This window comes from Agaricus bisporus, assembly GCF_000300575.1.
Source record: "Agaricus bisporus var. bisporus H97 unplaced genomic scaffold AGABI2scaffold_13, whole genome shotgun sequence".
Lineage (NCBI taxonomy): Eukaryota > Fungi > Basidiomycota > Agaricomycetes > Agaricales > Agaricaceae > Agaricus > Agaricus bisporus.
Window position 1 is genome coordinate 316,701 of NW_006267348.1, and position 17,781 is coordinate 334,481.

General features: G+C 45.8%; 7 protein-coding genes across 7 annotated transcripts; 4 read left to right on the forward strand and 3 right to left on the reverse strand.

The window, feature by feature from the left end:
• Positions 1-586: 586 nt before the first annotated feature.
• Positions 587-2,273, reverse strand: AGABI2DRAFT_195548 (hypothetical protein). The gene is made up of 8 exons (XM_006456360.1): positions 2,189-2,273; positions 1,595-2,126; positions 1,512-1,539; positions 1,434-1,442; positions 1,091-1,377; positions 1,010-1,030; positions 884-948; positions 587-831 (listed from the first exon to the last, which is right to left on the reverse strand). Exons 1-7 carry the CDS (start codon positions 2,239-2,241, stop codon positions 898-900), a joined length of 981 nt encoding a protein of 326 aa, XP_006456423.1. The 5' UTR covers positions 2,242-2,273; the 3' UTR covers positions 587-831; positions 884-897.
• Positions 2,274-3,098: 825 nt separating this feature from the next.
• Positions 3,099-6,667, reverse strand: AGABI2DRAFT_122323 (hypothetical protein; the record flags this gene model as incomplete). The annotated part of the gene is made up of 11 exons (XM_006456361.1): positions 3,099-3,239; positions 3,294-3,439; positions 3,494-3,663; positions 3,715-5,225; positions 5,277-5,356; positions 5,409-5,493; positions 5,544-5,688; positions 5,736-6,064; positions 6,114-6,319; positions 6,376-6,462; positions 6,517-6,667. The coding sequence occupies 11 exons, from the start codon at positions 6,665-6,667 to the stop codon at positions 3,099-3,101; spliced, it is 3,051 nt and encodes a 1,016-aa protein (XP_006456424.1).
• A 707-nt stretch (positions 6,668-7,374) lies between these two features.
• AGABI2DRAFT_228373 (hypothetical protein) lies at positions 7,375-8,806 on the forward strand. Its single transcript, XM_006456362.1, has 8 exons — positions 7,375-7,491; positions 7,544-7,650; positions 7,700-7,775; positions 7,832-7,868; positions 7,922-8,072; positions 8,124-8,284; positions 8,344-8,534; positions 8,585-8,806. Exons 1-8 carry the CDS (start codon positions 7,412-7,414, stop codon positions 8,712-8,714), a joined length of 933 nt encoding a protein of 310 aa, XP_006456425.1. The 5' UTR covers positions 7,375-7,411; the 3' UTR covers positions 8,715-8,806.
• Positions 8,807-9,132: 326 nt separating this feature from the next.
• AGABI2DRAFT_78178 (hypothetical protein) lies at positions 9,133-11,390 on the forward strand (the record flags this gene model as incomplete). The annotated part of the gene is made up of 6 exons (XM_006456363.1): positions 9,133-9,304; positions 9,352-9,423; positions 9,480-9,688; positions 9,745-10,194; positions 10,396-10,768; positions 10,894-11,390. Coding segments are annotated over 6 exons (1,773 nt in total), but the record flags the coding sequence as incomplete, so codon positions are not given.
• A 1,290-nt stretch (positions 11,391-12,680) lies between these two features.
• Positions 12,681-12,911, reverse strand: AGABI2DRAFT_56847 (hypothetical protein; the record flags this gene model as incomplete). Its single annotated transcript, XM_006456364.1, has 1 exon — positions 12,681-12,911. A coding segment is annotated over one exon (231 nt), but the record flags the coding sequence as incomplete, so codon positions are not given.
• A 1,359-nt stretch (positions 12,912-14,270) lies between these two features.
• AGABI2DRAFT_54433 (hypothetical protein) lies at positions 14,271-15,016 on the forward strand (the record flags this gene model as incomplete). The annotated part of the gene is made up of 2 exons (XM_006456365.1): positions 14,271-14,647; positions 14,707-15,016. Coding segments are annotated over 2 exons (687 nt in total), but the record flags the coding sequence as incomplete, so codon positions are not given.
• A 1,732-nt stretch (positions 15,017-16,748) lies between these two features.
• On the forward strand, positions 16,749-16,993 carry AGABI2DRAFT_139182 (hypothetical protein; the record flags this gene model as incomplete). Its single annotated transcript, XM_006456366.1, has 2 exons — positions 16,749-16,849; positions 16,906-16,993. Coding segments are annotated over exons 1-2 (162 nt in total), but the record flags the coding sequence as incomplete, so codon positions are not given.
• Positions 16,994-17,781: the final 788 nt, after the last annotated feature.

Sequence of the window (17,781 nt, forward strand, 5' to 3'; positions counted from 1 at the left end):
GTCATTAGTCAACCTCAAGGCCGACAAATATTCCGAGCAGCGGGATCCCCGAATATAGCGGCTGGAAGGAAAGAACCCGCAGAAGAGGCGCTCGAGCCGTAAATGAAGTTGTTTTGTATGTATATAAACCCTCGATTGTGACGGCGTGATGGATATGTCGTCAACCCAATTCTCATGCTGATAGACCCTGGGCCTGGGAGTCACTAAGGAAAGTGTGATCGTGCATTCCAGATTTATCACAGGCAGGTTTACCACCAGGCTTCGCCTCTCCGATCCGGGAACGTTCTTTGTAGGTTTACCTAACACATTACATGGCTTGTGACGCTCTGTGCCGCCCCTTGGTTTGTGTAAGTTTCGCTGATGTCCCTCGTCACAAATGATGTGCTCATTGAGCTAAACTTATTTCCAAAGCCCACTTGTTTCTGATACATCATCCAGATGTTTTTGATTTCACTTCTGGAAAAAATGGCCAAGATAAACAGATCAATAGATCATTTTTGATGTAACGCTCATGTGATCGGTGGGCCTTGTGGGTGTTCCCTACCTTAAGTACTTGTAGTACTTGCTGCTTTGGCAGTATTTAGTCCCGGTGCAATTAAACCTCACCCATAGGTACGCCTAGGTACGCTCACGACTAACCATAGATACGGGGTCGGGGGAGGGTCCGCGTGATGCCCGGAGAGAGATCTGAGATACAACGCGTTCTTGTCGGATTTGCAAATATTCTCCCTTGCCCTCATTGCGAAATCTCAAAATTCAAATCTTTGGCACTTCCCACTAGTACCGCTACAGCTTGTGATAGTTATCATTTACGGCTGTCGTTTAGTTACACTATTGAACGGGAACGTAAATTTAATGTCGCGCTCCAAAAGACACAACACACCAGAACAGATACCATTATTGGACAACTTGTTGGGTAAAGATTGATCGAGGAATCATCATTCCAATCTAAAGCAGATGTGAATCAGCACCATAAAGGATGCTGGCAAATACGTATCTGTCAACTCACTGCGTAATTCGGCATATCAACCTTCGGCAGACCAAAAAAATCAATTTCGACGTCACTCATGAGAACTTCTTGGGAGCTCACCACTTCAAGCATTTTGAGGTCTGCGACAACACTGCACAACATATAAGCCTCCACCCCACTTAATCCGTATTCTGCGACTAGGAACTCAATCATGTTGCGGGCGGCTGAACGCGTTGCCTCACGAAGATCCGGGTCGATGCCTGTGACACAATAGAATTCCTCTGAGTTCATCGACTTAACAGGGTTGCTCGATTTGTGGAAACGAAAGTGTGGTGTTCGTATATAAGGTCGATCCTTGCACACCGTCACTTTCACAGTGACTTTGATCGGAGTCTCTATCGCCGTCCCTGCGATTTTATTTGTTTTAAATGGAGATAATCAATCTATTGATATTGAAGCTCACCACAAATCTCTAAGGAAATTGTTACCAGGGAGGCGTATTAGGGGAACCAGAGACAACAAGCAGTTCGGAATCACGTACCTCCGTCCCCTTGAGCTGCATGTCCATCCTAGATGCAAAAAGTCAGGAGCCATAGCTGAATAGGGAAGAGAACGGTAACAAACTCCTATTGAAAATAAAGCCCCTTCCACTTCCACCGGCAAAAACAGCTGTGAACCCTCGTAGAGATACTTTGTATCCAAATTGCCGCCGGTGTTGTATGGGGGTATAGTCGACCATTGACCTTCTACCCCTCGAGCGACACCCATTTCACCCATGAATGGTTGTAATGGCACTTTGATTCCTTTGGATTCGTCAAACCAGGTATATCCATAATCTCCGGTTCCGCTCGGTGTACGCTTGAGATCCCAAATCTTGAGGTATGGTTCAGGAAACTCATCTGCCAAGAGGCCGAAACCTGGAAGGATGCCTGTCCATCCCCAATCTGCTGTTGCGAGACTTATGACATCGATCTGAAGTGTATCCCCAGGAAGGGCACCTTCAACGTAGATAGGTCCGCATACTTGATCAAGTTGAGCAAGGACAAGCGATTCGATGTCCGCCGAAGTTGATGTAGGTAAGATTTGTCCGTTGGACGCATCCAGGCAATCAAATGTTACAGTTTCTCCGGATTGAATATGAAGAACAGGGGCCAAACTGATCAATCACCAATTTTAGAAAGCGATATATCAATAAGTTAGATTAAATATTGAATGCACCTTTTATCCCAAGCGAGATGGCATTGGTCCCGTCTGATCGTGTGGATTGACATGAGGTTGGAGAGGGTTGAAGATAGGGACGAACCTATACTTCGATAAACTGATATTTATAGATACCGGTTATCACAAAAAACCACATTTTCACATTGATTAGTGATCATTCACAGAGGGGTAGTTGTTATTTAGCCATGTGATACGCTATGATACGGAGGACCCCCGATAATGCCTATAAAGCCCGGATCCGAAAATCGGTCAATTTGAAAGTTTCTGTATGAATCCGATTTGAGGGTTAATGTCCGGAAAAGCACCCAGCCTTACAGCCGATGTCACAAAACCTGTCCGATTGTAGGATCCGGCCTCTGAAAGTGCTCAAAAAATCCGTAAAAATCACCAAAAACGCCAAAAAATCATAACTGCCCTGTGTGTAAGGTGGCATTCACTTAATATGCAATAGACGAAAACGGCTTCATTGGTAAGAGGCCAAAATTAATTAATTTGATTTGTTGATCAGGACATATCTAAGTGCAAGCAAATATTTACCATTACTGTAGTTGAACGTTGAACGTTGAACTATGGCCTACGAGGGCTACAAGTATGGGCCTGACACTAACATTTACGCCTACATGACGATATCGCGGACCCGGCCACTGCTAAATAAGACCTTGCCAGGACCCGGCCTCAGGGCCTAATTGAGCTTCCACGCCACTGATTTTCGTCCAAAACCTGTCCGAAAAACCTCCAAGCTGTATAGGGATTATCGGGGACCCTGTGGTACGTGTGCGTGAAATCCAAAGATCGAAACATTCAGCGAGCATGCTTAGGATAGAATTTGAGACACTCCAAGCAGAATAGTCAGAATAGATGGCGGTAGATAATAGAAACATATAGGAGAACATATTTCACAAGATAGTCAAAGGGCCGTAATCAGCCTTACCCAATCTACTTTCTTCTTCTGTCGTTCCACATCCCATAGGTCAGCCAGATGTCGCATGGTCGGCCTTCCATGTGGGCAATTCCACGGTTGGTCAATTGTACCCATATGCCTAACGATCTGGGAATACACGTCAAGCCACGTCATCCTAGTGTGGTTAAAATACGAACTCACATTTAGCATTTGGTGTCGGTTCAAAGACGTGCCAATCATAACGCTCTTTCGACAAGCTCTCATGGCAAACATTGCACGCGCTTTTGAACATCGGACCATTGAGCCGTTTGGTCTATCTTGCATTAGATTAATGAGTTCTTCCAGGTCTAATGCCGACGGTAAAGCATCCGCGATCAAAAAATTCTAAAAATAGCAATTACCTTTAGCGTCGAACACAGTGCTCTTGCTAACAGGTTGTGCTGTTAATATTAGTCGGTTTCCTGGAAGGGCGGTTTCATTCACATCAACCTCGAAGCCATTTTTCCTGAGAATATCAATATTCTCCGTAGCAACCAACTCTTCTGACGCTGTCAGCTCGAGCGGTCGAGATCTTGCGAGTGGCTCAGCGCTTTCCTGAGCTGAGAAAATAGGAATCACGTACCGGAATAGCGTTTGAGATTGAATGTTCGTCGTCTGTTGAAGAGTTTCAAAATTATACTTTTCATCCGCCGCATGTTGGTCCACTATGAAAAGATCATCCATCACACCACTGGATGAGCTATCCAACTTCCTCCTCCGCGTGATGATGAATCCATGATTAAATTGACCAACAAGCTCCATTTCTGAAAAATCAGATTTATCGATAATCCGCGAGAGAACTTCGGCCGCTTTGTCTTCATTATTAGTATTGGACAATCCAGCATCTTTTAAGCCCTCCAAATCCTCGTGAGGCAGTGTTGATCGGTGTGTCGAAGCTGATTCCGCTATTTTGCACCAATGAGATCTCACTTGATCAGTGTCAAACCTAAGAGCCACGTCGTTGTCTCCGCCGCTTCGAATAATCTCCGCTTGCGGCGTTTCGTTAACTTCGAGAATAATGGAGGCCAAATGTTTTTGCTTCGCAGGGCTCAAATCCATCAACGTGTCGAGGTCCTCAACTTGAGTGACATCGTCGCCAACATCACGGTTCGCCACGGAAAGGTTTGACTCCTTGCCAACACGAGTGACAACTTCGGGACTTGGCGTGATAACTGATTGTTCTACAGTCATTTCGTCGTCGGACCGCTCTTCCGTATCTTCTGCAATCTCAACACGTTCCCCTTCCTCCTCGTCGTTTTCAACTTCCGCATCCTCTACATCCTCTACATCCAGCGAACCATCATTCTGACTGTCGTCTGTAGGCTGACTAGCAAAACCAGACAAAAAATTGTGCATAGTCAACTTTCCCTGGCGAACTTTTTCGGGCACCGTTGTTGGACGCGCCAAGGACGCCGAGCCCGTCACTTCCAGGTCAATCCTCGACTTTTTTTGTGTTGACGACGTAGGTTTGACAGATAACCAGGGTATAAGTGTTTCTGTGTTACATTTGTGTTTCTTACGAGGGTGTCCCTCGGCTTCGGCCGGATCTGATTCCTGTAGAAAATCTTTCTGACGTTCGCTCTGTCGAGATTGGTCGTTGTCAACTCGCTGTTTCGACATGGTTGCCGGCGATGACGGAAGTTGTCGATTCCATGATGCCCGTGTCGTGTCAATGACAACCTCTTGGTCAATTTCCTGGTTCTGATCGTCACGGTGCCCTGATCTTTCTGGTAAATGAGGAATTGGTAATTCTCGACCAAGGTTTCTTGGAGCCTCAACCACTGATTCCGGGATAATATCATCGTCTGGGTCCGGAATGAATAAAGGAACTTTCGAGGCGGCGATGGATGGTTGATCACTGCAGTTGTCATTCGTAGATGAAGTGGAAATAATGGTGGGCGACGAGGTAGAGATAGTGGAGTCTTCGGTAGGGTCATCAGAAGAATCTGAATGATGACAAGGGCGCGATGTGTTGGTAGTTGTCCCCTTGACTGACTGGGTAACTTCATTGAGTGTTGTTTGTACTGTTTTAGCTTGCGAAGATGTGACTTCAAAGGTTGATCGCTCGGGATTAAAGTTGCGCTCCAGGGCTTCCTGCGAATAAGTCGTAAGGCGACGCCCAAAACAATACAACCTTGAACAGACCTTAAGAGCGGCGATCAAATTACTTTCGCTATGCAAAAATATGGTACGCTTATCTGGCGACACGTTGACATCGCAAGCAGCTGAATAAGTAATTAGATGAGCTGAACAGATTTTTTTTAGCAGATAGCACACCAGTAGGGATGACGAAATCGGCAACAATGAATGCCGATTGATTGGGGTTGAATGAACGATAGACTTCATTGAACGCCTTCTGAACCTATCTCTCATTCAAGTACTGGTGCCGTGTTGTGTAATTCGATTACCTACCTTGTTCAATGTGCACGGCCGACCGTTTACATAGAAAAACTGTCTGTCAGTGCCTGTGCGGCCGCACGAAACACTGAATTTAGATATCAAGCCCCGAACGCGTACTTGCAGCGGTTCGTCGTCGGTCAATGGCAAAGCTTGAGAGCTAGAAACATCTCAATATGCGGCGCCGTAAAACCAAATATAACTCACATGGTTCTCTTATTTCCCCGTTCCCTCTCAACTTCCAACCTCAAGTCTAGATCTACTACATTATCGAGAGCTTTTGGACCCCACAGAGTAGAAACAGATGCTCTCATCGAAGGAGTACCTTGTGTCGTAAGTACTTGCGATTTTGCACCTTTATCTGGTTGATTTGACACATTTAGACGAATCCCGGGCTCAACCGTACAAGGTAGCAAAGCATAAGCATTCAACAATCCTAAAGCTTTGGCGAATTCTCTCTTAATGTTCCTTTCGAGTTCTTTTCGACGCACTGGTAAAGGTTGGAATAGGCCTTTGAGAGTCACTGTGGTACCTTTCTGAAAAAGTCATTAATGATCAATTCGAGTTTAAATCACAGGTTCTTACCGGACGCGCGACCGTCTTTTGAGACTTGATTCTACCACCGGCGTCCAAGTCCAAACAGTATCCGACAGGAGATTGTGTTGATGTAGTTACCTGAACGGACTGACAGAGAGCGCATAAAGAAGACAAGGCTTCTCCCCGAAAACCAAACGTATGTAGTTCTGCAAGATCAGTGTATGTGGATAGTTTAGAAGTGTGGTGTTTCAGACCTAAGACCAAGAATTAGTTTCGAAATTGCTACTGCCACATTCGTTCTACGACACACCGATAACCTCATGGTCCTTTTCCGCAATTCCCGAGCCATTATCAACCACTTCGATGCTTGTTAGACCATACTGTTTGAATCTGACATCTAGATGCAACATCAAAATTCTTGAACTTCGCGTATTTTAGTGGGTTGACTGACCAATATTGGTGGCGCCCGCGTCCAAACTGTTTTCAATGAGTTCTTTGACTGCGGTTTGGATATCGATGACGACTTGTCCAGAGGTGATGCGGTGAACTGATGTTTTGTCTATAGGTTTAATAGAAGATTGAGTAACATCGTTTTTTGACATGGAAGGGAAAGAGGGCTGCGACGCGACAAGTTGATTGGTTCGACACATATCACGTGACATGATCACATCACTATCCGGTTGTGACACTCATTCATCCAGTTTCTTGGATCACATCGAGAGCATAATTCGACCAGCCTGCAGTCTCAGACGAGGTTCAATTTCGACGACTCACACTCAAATATCCCAAATCAAAATCCAAGTTTCAACCATGGCATCGCGTGCGAAAAGTTGGAGTTGTTGCATTCGACGGTGACGCACTTATGCCGGCGCACCGAGGGGGGAAAACTATCTGTCCGCGCGAACGTATCTTGTGACATCCACCGGTAACCAGTCTCTGTACCATAGCGCGTGGTCTCGGCGGCGCTCATCCAAGAAACCATCTGGACCAGCACTGGGGAACATCTACCTGCCCCATGTGAGACTCTTTCTCCATACCAATACAGTTCCACGCATCCTGGAGCTCGCTTGCGCAACATCACAAGAGCAATTGAGGTGAACCTGTTCTGACCATGTGGATATTTGACAACAGAAGTACAGAAGCGGTACTTAGTTTGAATATCGTCTATAAATAACCTACTTTCGAGGACATGGGTAACCGTAATCAGATGCTTGAGATCAGCAACTGAACTGATGACAGTTTCCTGGAACCCGCTTCCTTGACCTTAAAACCTGGTGGTCGGCCTATATGGTTTTTTCCACCGATCCCCAAACTCGGGGAACAGATAGGCATATTTCGAGCTCCTCATGGGGAACATCTTTCACTGGTCTTTGGTATTTGCAGCTTTGGTCCACTGCAGTCTTGGGTTACAGCCGCCCCAGCGGAGGTGAGTCCTAGTTTTTGTAACGGAGAGACACGCTGATTCCAGATTTTGAAAGGGCTACCGTTTGTAATGGCCATGCCGAACTGTGCGATCGAGCCTACTCAAATGTGACGACTATAGGATCCCACGACTCGTTTGCGTTCAGCTCGAATCCCCTGATTCGTAACTATCTTCAATAATAGGTTTAACGCGCCATTCAATCATAAATTAGTTGCTAGGGATCAACAAGTTGATATACCGACCCAACTGAATCTTGGTGTTCGACTATTGCAAGCTCAGTCACATGTGTAAGTTAGCTAGTTTTTTCCGTTCTTGGACAAGTCATCATGTGGTGGAACTACAGGAACGATGGAGTTATTCATTTCTGCCATACGAGCTGTGTAAGCTTGAAGCAAGTTTTTATCAAAGACACGCAACTGATATTGACGCCTAGATCTTGTTTGATGGAGGAACAGTCGTCGATTACCTCAAGCTTGTCAAAACATTCTTGGACAGTCACCCTAACGAAGTGCTCACCTTTATCTTCACGAATCCGGAGAACTTATCGCTCACTGATGTTTGGAAACCTGCCTTTGATGAAGCCGGTATGTGAAGGCACAGATGAGGCCGTAAAATCGCACTGACTAGTCTCCAAGGTATTACGCCTCTGGCTTATGTACCACCACATGTACCCATGAAGAACTCGGAATGGCCGACACTTGGAGAAATGATTGACAGCGGAAAGAGAGTTGTTGTCTTCCTTGACGCTGGAGCTGATACTTCCCAAGTCGATTTTCTCTTACCAGAATTCGAGATGGTGAGCCTTCATTTATCCAACTTCGTTATAAATTTTGTGAATGATTTCTCTCGAAATAGATCTGGGAAACGCCTTTTGGGGTTACAGATCCAAGCTTCCCGTGCAGCGTAGACCGTATTGATGGTCCATTGTCGACTGCCGATCATTCTTATATGATCAATCATTCTCTGAACAAGAACATTCTTCCCATCGGGGACGGTGTCCTTGTCAGTGATCCCCTTGATGCACCGACAACTAACAGTGTTAATTCGTAAGTAATCCAATCATATAGAGAAGCAGTGCTCTCACATATGGCGGTAGGATTATTGCGAATGTCGAAGGTTGTGTTCCGCTTAGTGGAGCTAACCGCAAACCACAGTTCGTTCTTCTTGACTATGTGGATATTGGAAATGCTTTTCAAGCGGCCAATCAATTAAATGGTTTAGCGTAATAAGTAAACAATAGTCCTGGTGTAACTTGTTACGTGTCCGAATGTTTCTGTAACGAAGTAGAACCACCTTTATTCCCGTTCCCAAACACAAAGAAAACATGAGTGTAGTGAAATCTAGTGAGAGCCGAGTGAGAGGCGCATGCATGCAATGCAGGTGACGAGTAACGAGTAACGGGTGACCCGTGATGAGATAACGGTGTCACTTCCTGATCTAGTCACTGTCTCTTTCTTTATTCTATCATTATTGCCTTTTCTTCAACTTGTATTCTATGCGACCTTACCACCTTCCTTGTCCCCCAATATCCTCAAAATCAGACCTGTGATCAATTTGTGAAATTTATGCAATGGTGAGTTTGCTTCTGTTTCAATCAGACCCCGCCAACTCTCCATGTTAACTTTTTCTTCCCGCTAGGCGGTTTGTAGCGACTGTGGTGGAACTGTCATAGAATACGACCAGGCGGCAGGCAATGGCTTCTGCGTCACTTGTGGAACTGTCGTCGAGGAGAATACCATTGTAAATGAAATCGCATTCGGTGAAACCGCAAATGGTGCAGCTATTGTGCAAGGGTCATTCGTCGCCCAGGGTGCCAGTGCGTTATACTTCATCATATCGTATGTATGTATTCATTGTTTCTAGCTCATGCTCGCATGGGCGGACCGTATGGAAACCGAAGCAGTAGTGACTCACGGGAGCAAACCATAGAGAATGGTAGGTCATTGTCCACCCCCTTATCCTTGGTTTCCGAGTTTCATCCGTTACTTTAGCGACCAAGAAGATACAAAACATTGCTAGTATTCTCCGATTGTCCGAAGTTGTTGTTTTGGCTGCGCGGCGAATGTATACCCTTGCGGTTGAGCACAAGTTCACCAAGGGAAGGAAGAGTCTGAATGTGGTCGCCGTTTGTCTTTATGTTGCGTGCCGGCAAAAAGAAACTCGTAACTATATGCTTATTGATTTCTCTGACTTACTTCAGGTAATTTCACTTCCTCTTGGTATCGTTACCCCGCATTCATATCTCGCAATTTACAGGTCAATGTGTTCGAACTGGGTCACACGTATCTGCAATTAGTACAGATTCTCAATCTCCGACTTCCTCTCGTCGATCCTTCCCATTACATTTCCCGATTTGCTGCTCTTCTAGAGTTTGGCGATGAAACCCACAAAGTTGCTACTGACGCTGTTCGCCTTGTACAACGCTTTGACCGTGATTGGATGACCAAAGGACGTCGACCCGCTGGTATTTGTGGTGCCGCACTCCTCTTAGCCGCTCGGATGAACAACTTTCGCCGTTCTATTGAAGAAATTGTTCAAGTCGTAAAAATTGCCGACACGACTCTCAAAAAGCGACTAGACGAATTTAAAGCGACTCCGAGCGGAAGCCTCACTTTGGCTGATTTTCGGAGCGTATGGTTAGATGAAGAAATGGATCCTCCGGCATTTACCCGAGGAAAAGAACGAGAAGAGGCAGAAAGGAAGGCAGTGGAGGCAGGGGTGAATGGAATACCGCCGGGAACGAAGGAGAAAGGAAAAAAGCGCAAAGGGAAACGGAAGCGCGGTGAGGAGAGCGATGAAGATGACGTTCCCGATTTTCCCCCGCAAGTACCACTGGGAGTACAACCACCTCGCGTTCCTATCGACCCAGCGATCCTACAGCATGGTATACTCGCGGGTGCAATCGAGTCTTTCGTCGGACTAGGGCAACTTCCTCAAAATCAAAATATCGACCCAGCTCTATTACAACAACCCAACGTAGTGATGCCTGGAACAGACACACCAACATTGTCTCTTCCTCCAACGGATTTTGTGGATGAGACTGTATCCAATGTTCTTGCAGAAGAAGTTTCCACGTTTTTGCAAAATTCGCAAGGTGCTAAATTGAGTGAAGCTCTCGACGAGGCTGAGCAGCGTCGACTTGCCCAGATGACTATGGCAGATGAGTTAATGGGGCTTGATGAGGAAGAACTGAATCGTTTTATTCTAAGCGAAGATGAAGTTCGAATAAAGGAACGCGTATGGGTTGAGTTGAACCGAGATTACCTCGAGGCGATTGCTGGTCAGTTCTTCCCCCTAATCTAGCTGAAAAGGCGCATTTCTTTATATTGGTGTACACTTGGCTGAATGGCGTTTATAGCTAAAGGCTATCAACAAGACTCAACAGCGACGGCCAAGAGTCGAAAGGTTCGATTCCTGGCAGTCGATACATTTTTCATATGCTTACGTCATCGCAGAAACGGAAATCAAACAAGCCCCGAGATGCTACGACACCCTCCGGAAGTACAGCTGCAGAGTCCGTTAGAAATCTCATCAAGAAGAATCCGAAATACAGCAAAAGAATCAATTATGACGCCCTCAAAGACCTCTTTGTTGACACGAACACGCCACCATCATTCAGTCAATCACTGAAAGCTATCAGTGATGATAAGGACGAGGATGATTTGTATACCATGAGTGCAGAGGATGAGAATGGTGAAGAGGGTGGTGCTTCGTTGGTGATCATCGAGGAAGAGGCTGGTTCTGTGGCGACACCATCGCAACCTAAATCACGAAAGGCGTCGCAACCGCTACCGCTTGCCGATGATGTCGATAATGGAAGTGAAGATGAAAAATACGATGATGAAAAGTATGATGATGAAGATGGATGGGGGGAGGAGGACATGTACGAACAAGAGATATAGAGCTGGTAGTCGAAAAGCACAGTATGTCATTGCACTGTATTCCGTCATTGAATGTATCCGTTGTACATGTATATCCAACAGTCACCGCCATATGAGTAACACGGAAATGAGAGGGAGCCGCTATAACAAGACAGAATGCGATAAACTGCCCAGGAAAACCCGTAAGTCAACTCCTATCAGTTGTAAGGAGACACACTATGAGCGACTTTCATCAGTCCAGATGTATCAATGGTATCCGAAGCTTCTCAGTTGTTGTATTAAGCTCATGAATCATCCTATCCAGGCGTTTATATTCCCTTCAATCTCCGACAAATCCTGCACACGAGGACTCGCCCCATTGAGTATAGTCCTATCCGAGAAAGAAGTCTTCAGAATATTGTATTACTTTCGGTTCGGATTGCACTGCCTTTTTTGCAGTCTAGGGTACTCGTCATCTTGCCGGAGCTCCCAAACACATGAAAGTACGACAAGGCCATCATTCCAGGAGAACATCACCAGGGCTTCTACTGCGCCCACCACACATAGCCTTCGGAACCGCCATTACGCGTCCTTGAAATTTCGCGCCACAACCTTATATTATATAAATCTTGGCTAAATCGAGTCATCTGGTTCCAGATAGCTGTATAGTTTACCGAAAGACCATTCCCTGTTTACCATACAGATAATGTTTCGACGGCTCTCAGCTTCCGTGGACCATGGAGTATCTCGGAGTTGGCATTAATGCCTTGTCAATTGAACCGGCGGCAGCTTACGAGACACAGACATCATGAACATTTTGATCGTCAGGTACTCCCTAGGGGCAGCCATGGCACAAAAGCAGCGGCGATATCGAAGAATGATGCGAGATATATATCGCGAATTGCAGTAAGCGAAGGCCCGTTAAACAAACTGTTCTTAACACGATAAGACTTTCAGACATAATAAATAGAAGGTGCATCATTTTATTTGAACGGTCCCAACAAAAGAAATAATAATTTCAGAACGAAGACAAGGTAGTAATAAGGAAGACGGCAACGGTGATGAAGATCAAAAGGTTTGTAAAGCACCTCCGGTGGTCCCATCCGGACCTGTGAATTCCGGGAAGAAACTTGGGAAGGGCCAAGCCAGTGACCCATCGGCTGGTGACCAGGACCATGTCGGGTATTGGAGAGAGGGCTGGCCATTATGTGGAAGTGTGAGCCCGGGGTGTGGCGGGGTACTGTAGGTAAGGCCCGGGGCTCGTATACCGCTCCCGAAAGAACGGTCGTTGTGATCGTAGGGCTTTTTTGTCTTCTTCGCGTTCGTTCTTCTTGGCTTGCTGGTGCGCCTTACCGGACGGTACTTGTAATCAGGATACATCTCCTTATGAAGGCGCGATTTTGCCTCTGCTCTCTCTTTCCATACGTCCCTCTCCGCTTGAGAAAGGTTCCTCCATTCTTCTGCCAACATCTTTGAGAAATTGGCCTGACGCTCCGTGGCACCTATATTTCGAATGCGGTAGGTCCTAAATAGAATGAAGCAGTTGGGGGGTCTGGGAATGTGCTGGTGTGTTTGCGATCGTGGACTGAGAGCTGAGGGAGGGGATAATGGAGTGGCCATATGAGCGTAATTAAATTCTCGTGAAAGCAGATGAGTGAGACGCTATAGGTTTGTTGTAAAACAAGGCGATGGATCGACTCAGCTGGGACAGGGTTTTGTGGGGAGTGAAAGGCCTCCGCAAGCTCGTTTAATATTCTTTCTGAGTCCACAGGTTCCCTTTTCGATTGCTGTAGAGTGATGTCCGAAAGAGTAAATTTCCCTCAAATTCAGTCGGAGGCAATGACTCGCACGTTGTGAAGCCCACTGTTAACGCAATCCTTAATTCACGTATCTGAGATATTGTTAATATTCTTCTTGTCAGGTTCATTTCAGGCTTCAGTTTAACCTTCAGGTACTAGTAATCGGCATTAAAGCTATACCATCTCGCGGCGGCTTCTGTAATCGAACTCAGATCGACTCAACTCCAAGTCGACAGGGTCATCAATCGATGAGAATGATGCTGATCTGATCGTCGCAGAGTCATTTGTTAAGGTCGAACTACAATAACACACTCAAGAAGATCATAACATTCAAGTTCAATCTCAATCATTTGTGCGCGTCCCGAACGGGGGTGATGATTAAACGAAGGTGCCACGATTGGGCCACGATTGGGTTTGAGTCACTAAGTTGAGGCTGTTCTCTTTTCAAGGGAATGAATGACTGACAATGCTTCGACGTACGACCAGCTCTAGATGTTCCAGACTCATTGAATATGGTATTCCGAAGTCGGTACTTTAATGCAACAACTTTCTCGCGGCTCCGGCGTCCCACCACAATTCATCGTTTATTAGTCCATGTGCAAGGCTGAATGCGGCAGCAACGGGGCCTTACCCTAGTGATGACTCTAGTTTATGGCCTTGCCCTAATCTTCCAAACGAGGCCCTGAGGTTCGTTTCTTTTCCGTTCTCTTTCATGACATCTTATCCCCGAATAACTCAAGACAATAACACGAGCTAACTTACCTGATCTCCTTGAGCGCTCAGTATCCCCTTTTCGTCAATTGAAACCGGCCCTGGGCTTCGCCTAGCCTCCTCCTGCTCTCCAGAAACCAGAATAAAGAAGATTGTTGACGGGCTGAAGGGATCTAATTTCACCGTCTGATTTATGAAAAATCTTAGCATGAAAATGATGAAAGTAAGAGCCGAAGCTAACGCTAACCTACAAGTACAAAATCAATCACTACAAGGTTCACACGCCAACTTCGTTCCTGTAGGCCTACCCGACCTAAGGCCTAACCTCCGACACCCACAGACGTGTAGAATAATGCAGTCCATTTCCCCCACCGTCACAACAACCACTGTCGTCGACGATAGCTGTAACGACGACAACCATAGCGCCATCTATCCTGTTCTCGACTTCAACAAGACTCCTCTTCCTGAATACAATGGCCACTATTGCAAAATCATTGACGACCTTTTCTCACCTTCCGAATGCGCCGATCTTCTTGCCCTAGCTGAGTCCCACACCCCATGGTCTCAAGCCGCTGTACATTACGGGTTAGGTCCCACACAAAACTACGTCAACCTCGAATACCGTAACTCTGAGCGGATCTTGCTCTTTGACTTTGACGCCGCCTCACGAATATACAATAAACTCTTGCCCCACATCACCGAAGTCGTAGAGCTTGCTTCCGGAATCCCTTATAGTAAAGAAATAGTGGGCGGATCCCAATTGAAAGGCTTCAAATACAAACTTATTGGGTATGTTAGCTATGATCCGAGTCTAACTCATTGACACGATATCATTTCTTTTTGTACAGCCTTAACGAACGCCTCAGTTATCTCAAGTATGGCCCCGGAAATTATTTTCGTAGTCACTGTGACGGTAGACTTGAACTTCCAGACCTTCGACGATCGTTCATCACAATCCAGATATACCTGGGAGATGACAATGATCTCCAAGGAGGCGCTACAAGATTTTCGTCAAATCGTTCAAATAACTCAGAGAGCTATATCGACGTCGACCCTAAATTGGGTCGCGTACTCATATTCCAACAACGAAGCTTGACACACAGTGGCGAAGAGGTGACCAAAGGTATCAAATATACCCTGAGATCGGATTTGATGTTTACTCGGGAACCCGTAAGCTGAGGGGTGGAATTGTGGGTATGGGAGTGTTTTAGAGAGATTGTGGGTGTAGTCGACGTATTTCGATTCGCTTCCACGTCGCGCAAGTGCTATGTACAGCAGCATTCCTTAGAATCATCATCTGCCCAATTGAGTACTCTCGAACAAACGAACTACGGAGTGCGCACATGGCCTGAGAGGTACATAATATGAATAGCCTTGAGTGTGGCATAGAAGCGAATTAGAGGAAATTTATTATTATAATGAAACACAAGAATGACGTTGTATAATATTTTAGGGGACTCCGGTCATTCATGTTAGCGGGAGATTTTTCTTTATCATTCATTATTTATCTGTCTTATATTTACCAACACCGACTAGAAGTCCACGCATCCGAACCTGGGCATACATCTGCAGGATTATACACTGGCAAAGAGAAATCTTGAATAACAAGATGACCGCATTTTACTGAAATCAACCGCCCCAACTCCTCGTCAAAGGAAAGAACATAGTCAAGGCGTCGAAGAAAGGGATCTATGCCAGCTTCAAACATTACACCGTGTTCGTAAGATCCGCTCGTCAAAGCATTTGAGTAGCCAAATCTATACAGTTCCGTACCCACCCTACAGCAACCCTTATTCAAGCCCAAGCCATATAATCGAGCATCACTTTGTCGCTGATGAAGGTCGAAATTGGAAACCTTTGTCAAGGTCGCTTCCGCGTCGTCGGCTTGCAACGCTGATATAGTAAGGCCGTAGATACCATCGAACATGGCAATAATCTGACGGTAGCTTGCTCCGTCAAAATAGAGTCGTGATATCTTATAGCCTTTGTACTCCGAACAGAAACGAAATGACCAGATTTCTGTCGCATGCGATACGGCCTTCCCAGTTTCGCTGACATCAGAATACTCTGGTTCCAGGGCGTACAACTGCGCTTTGTGTTGGTCACGATGCCTCGTGTAGACAAGAAGTTTATCGCTGCCAATAACGTATACACTGGTCTGAGGCATAATCAATGATGAAGTCGTATCAAGGTAGGACACGTCACGCACTATGATAGGATCTGCTCCTAATACCAACGTACACCGGACTAACTGTGTTTCAGTGCAATCCCTCCACCAGTACACATCCAATCTCTGTGCCATAGTACGTGCAACGAGGTGACCATTGAATGATAATCGAGAAGTTAAACCATGGTATGGCAGCGGTAGAGTCCTTAGTCGTTTAGCCTTGAGGGTTTCATTTTCTTGTGGTATGACATCCCAAATGTAAAGCCACTCGCCTGACTCCTCATGTTCGCGATGAACTGGATCCGTCATCTATCAGTTCTTCGTGAGTACAAGATAATAAGAGACTTACAATCTCGTCCAATGAAAGCAATAATAAACCCGGATAAGGGGTCGCCACGCTCGACAAGAAAATCAATGGCCGTGATTGTGTAACCCTCTCCGGGAGTATTGTCCACATCATCATCACAAGGCACCAGGTGTACAGGCTCCGGATCGTCAGACTCAAGGTCCCAGTAATATAATGAGCAATAATCAGTACCAGCAAACAACCAACGTCCGCCAGGAGCAATCCCTACGGTTATAATTCTAGGGGAGGGTTTTTTTAGGCGCTTCATAGTAGGGTAGACCTTTCCAGGCGATTGCCAGAGGTGATCTACTAGGAGCCGTTTTTCAAACCGCTCACGGATCTGGTCGGTGGTGAGAGAGGATATAGATTGAATATTTGAGAAATGACTATGAGGGTTTTCTGTCACATATTGCTTGGCGAGGTTGAGCCATACGACATGGGCATCGGTGGCGTTGCGGAGGTCTGCGTGCGTGAAGACCTGGATAATGTTTTAACCCTGAAATAGTAGGAAGAGCTGAACAAGTAAACAAGTACCTGGCGAAGCGTGACAATGTCTCTGTATGGAAGATGGGACGCAATTTCAGACACAATTTCGGGGGGTATGTTGCAGAGCATGGCGGTGCGGTGGCATACAGCATGTTGCAATCCGCGGCGCGACCGCTTAAGCAGTGCCGGTACTGACCGGCACTGATAGGCTTGTTACAGACCAAATCCATAGTGTATGAAACAGCATCTATGATGATTAGCCTTGTATGTGGCATATAGAAACGAGTCTGATGAGTTCGCTTCATGACAAGAACGATGTTGTGAGGAATTTAGTGGATTCGAATTAGTGAGAGATTTTTGTATATCATCCATTATTTATCTGTCTTATATTTACCAATACTGAATAAGAGCCCAAGCATCCGAGTCTGGACATACATCTGCGAGGTTATACAATGGGAGAGAAAAGTCCTGAATAATAAGATGATCCCAGCATACTGAAACAAGCCGTCCTAGCTCCCCGTCAAATGAATGAAAATTTTCAAGGTGTCGAAAAACACCATGTAGCCTTGAGTCAATCGTTACACTATATTGGTAAGATCCATTCGTCGAGCCCGGCGAGTAGCCAAACCTATACAATTCTGTACCCACCCTACAATAACCTTTATTTAGACCCAAGCCATATATTTCAGCGTCACTTTCTCGTTGATGAAGATCAAAGTCCAAAACCTTTGTCAAGCTAGGCTCGTCAGGCCGTGACGCCGGTATAGTGAGGCTGAAGATGCCATTATGCATGGCAATGATCTGATAATAGTTTTCCCCATTGAAGTATGGTCGGGAAATCTCGCGGCCATGATACTTGCAACTGAATCGAAATGACCACATTTTTGTTGCATGCGATACGGCCTTCCCATATTGGCTGATTTC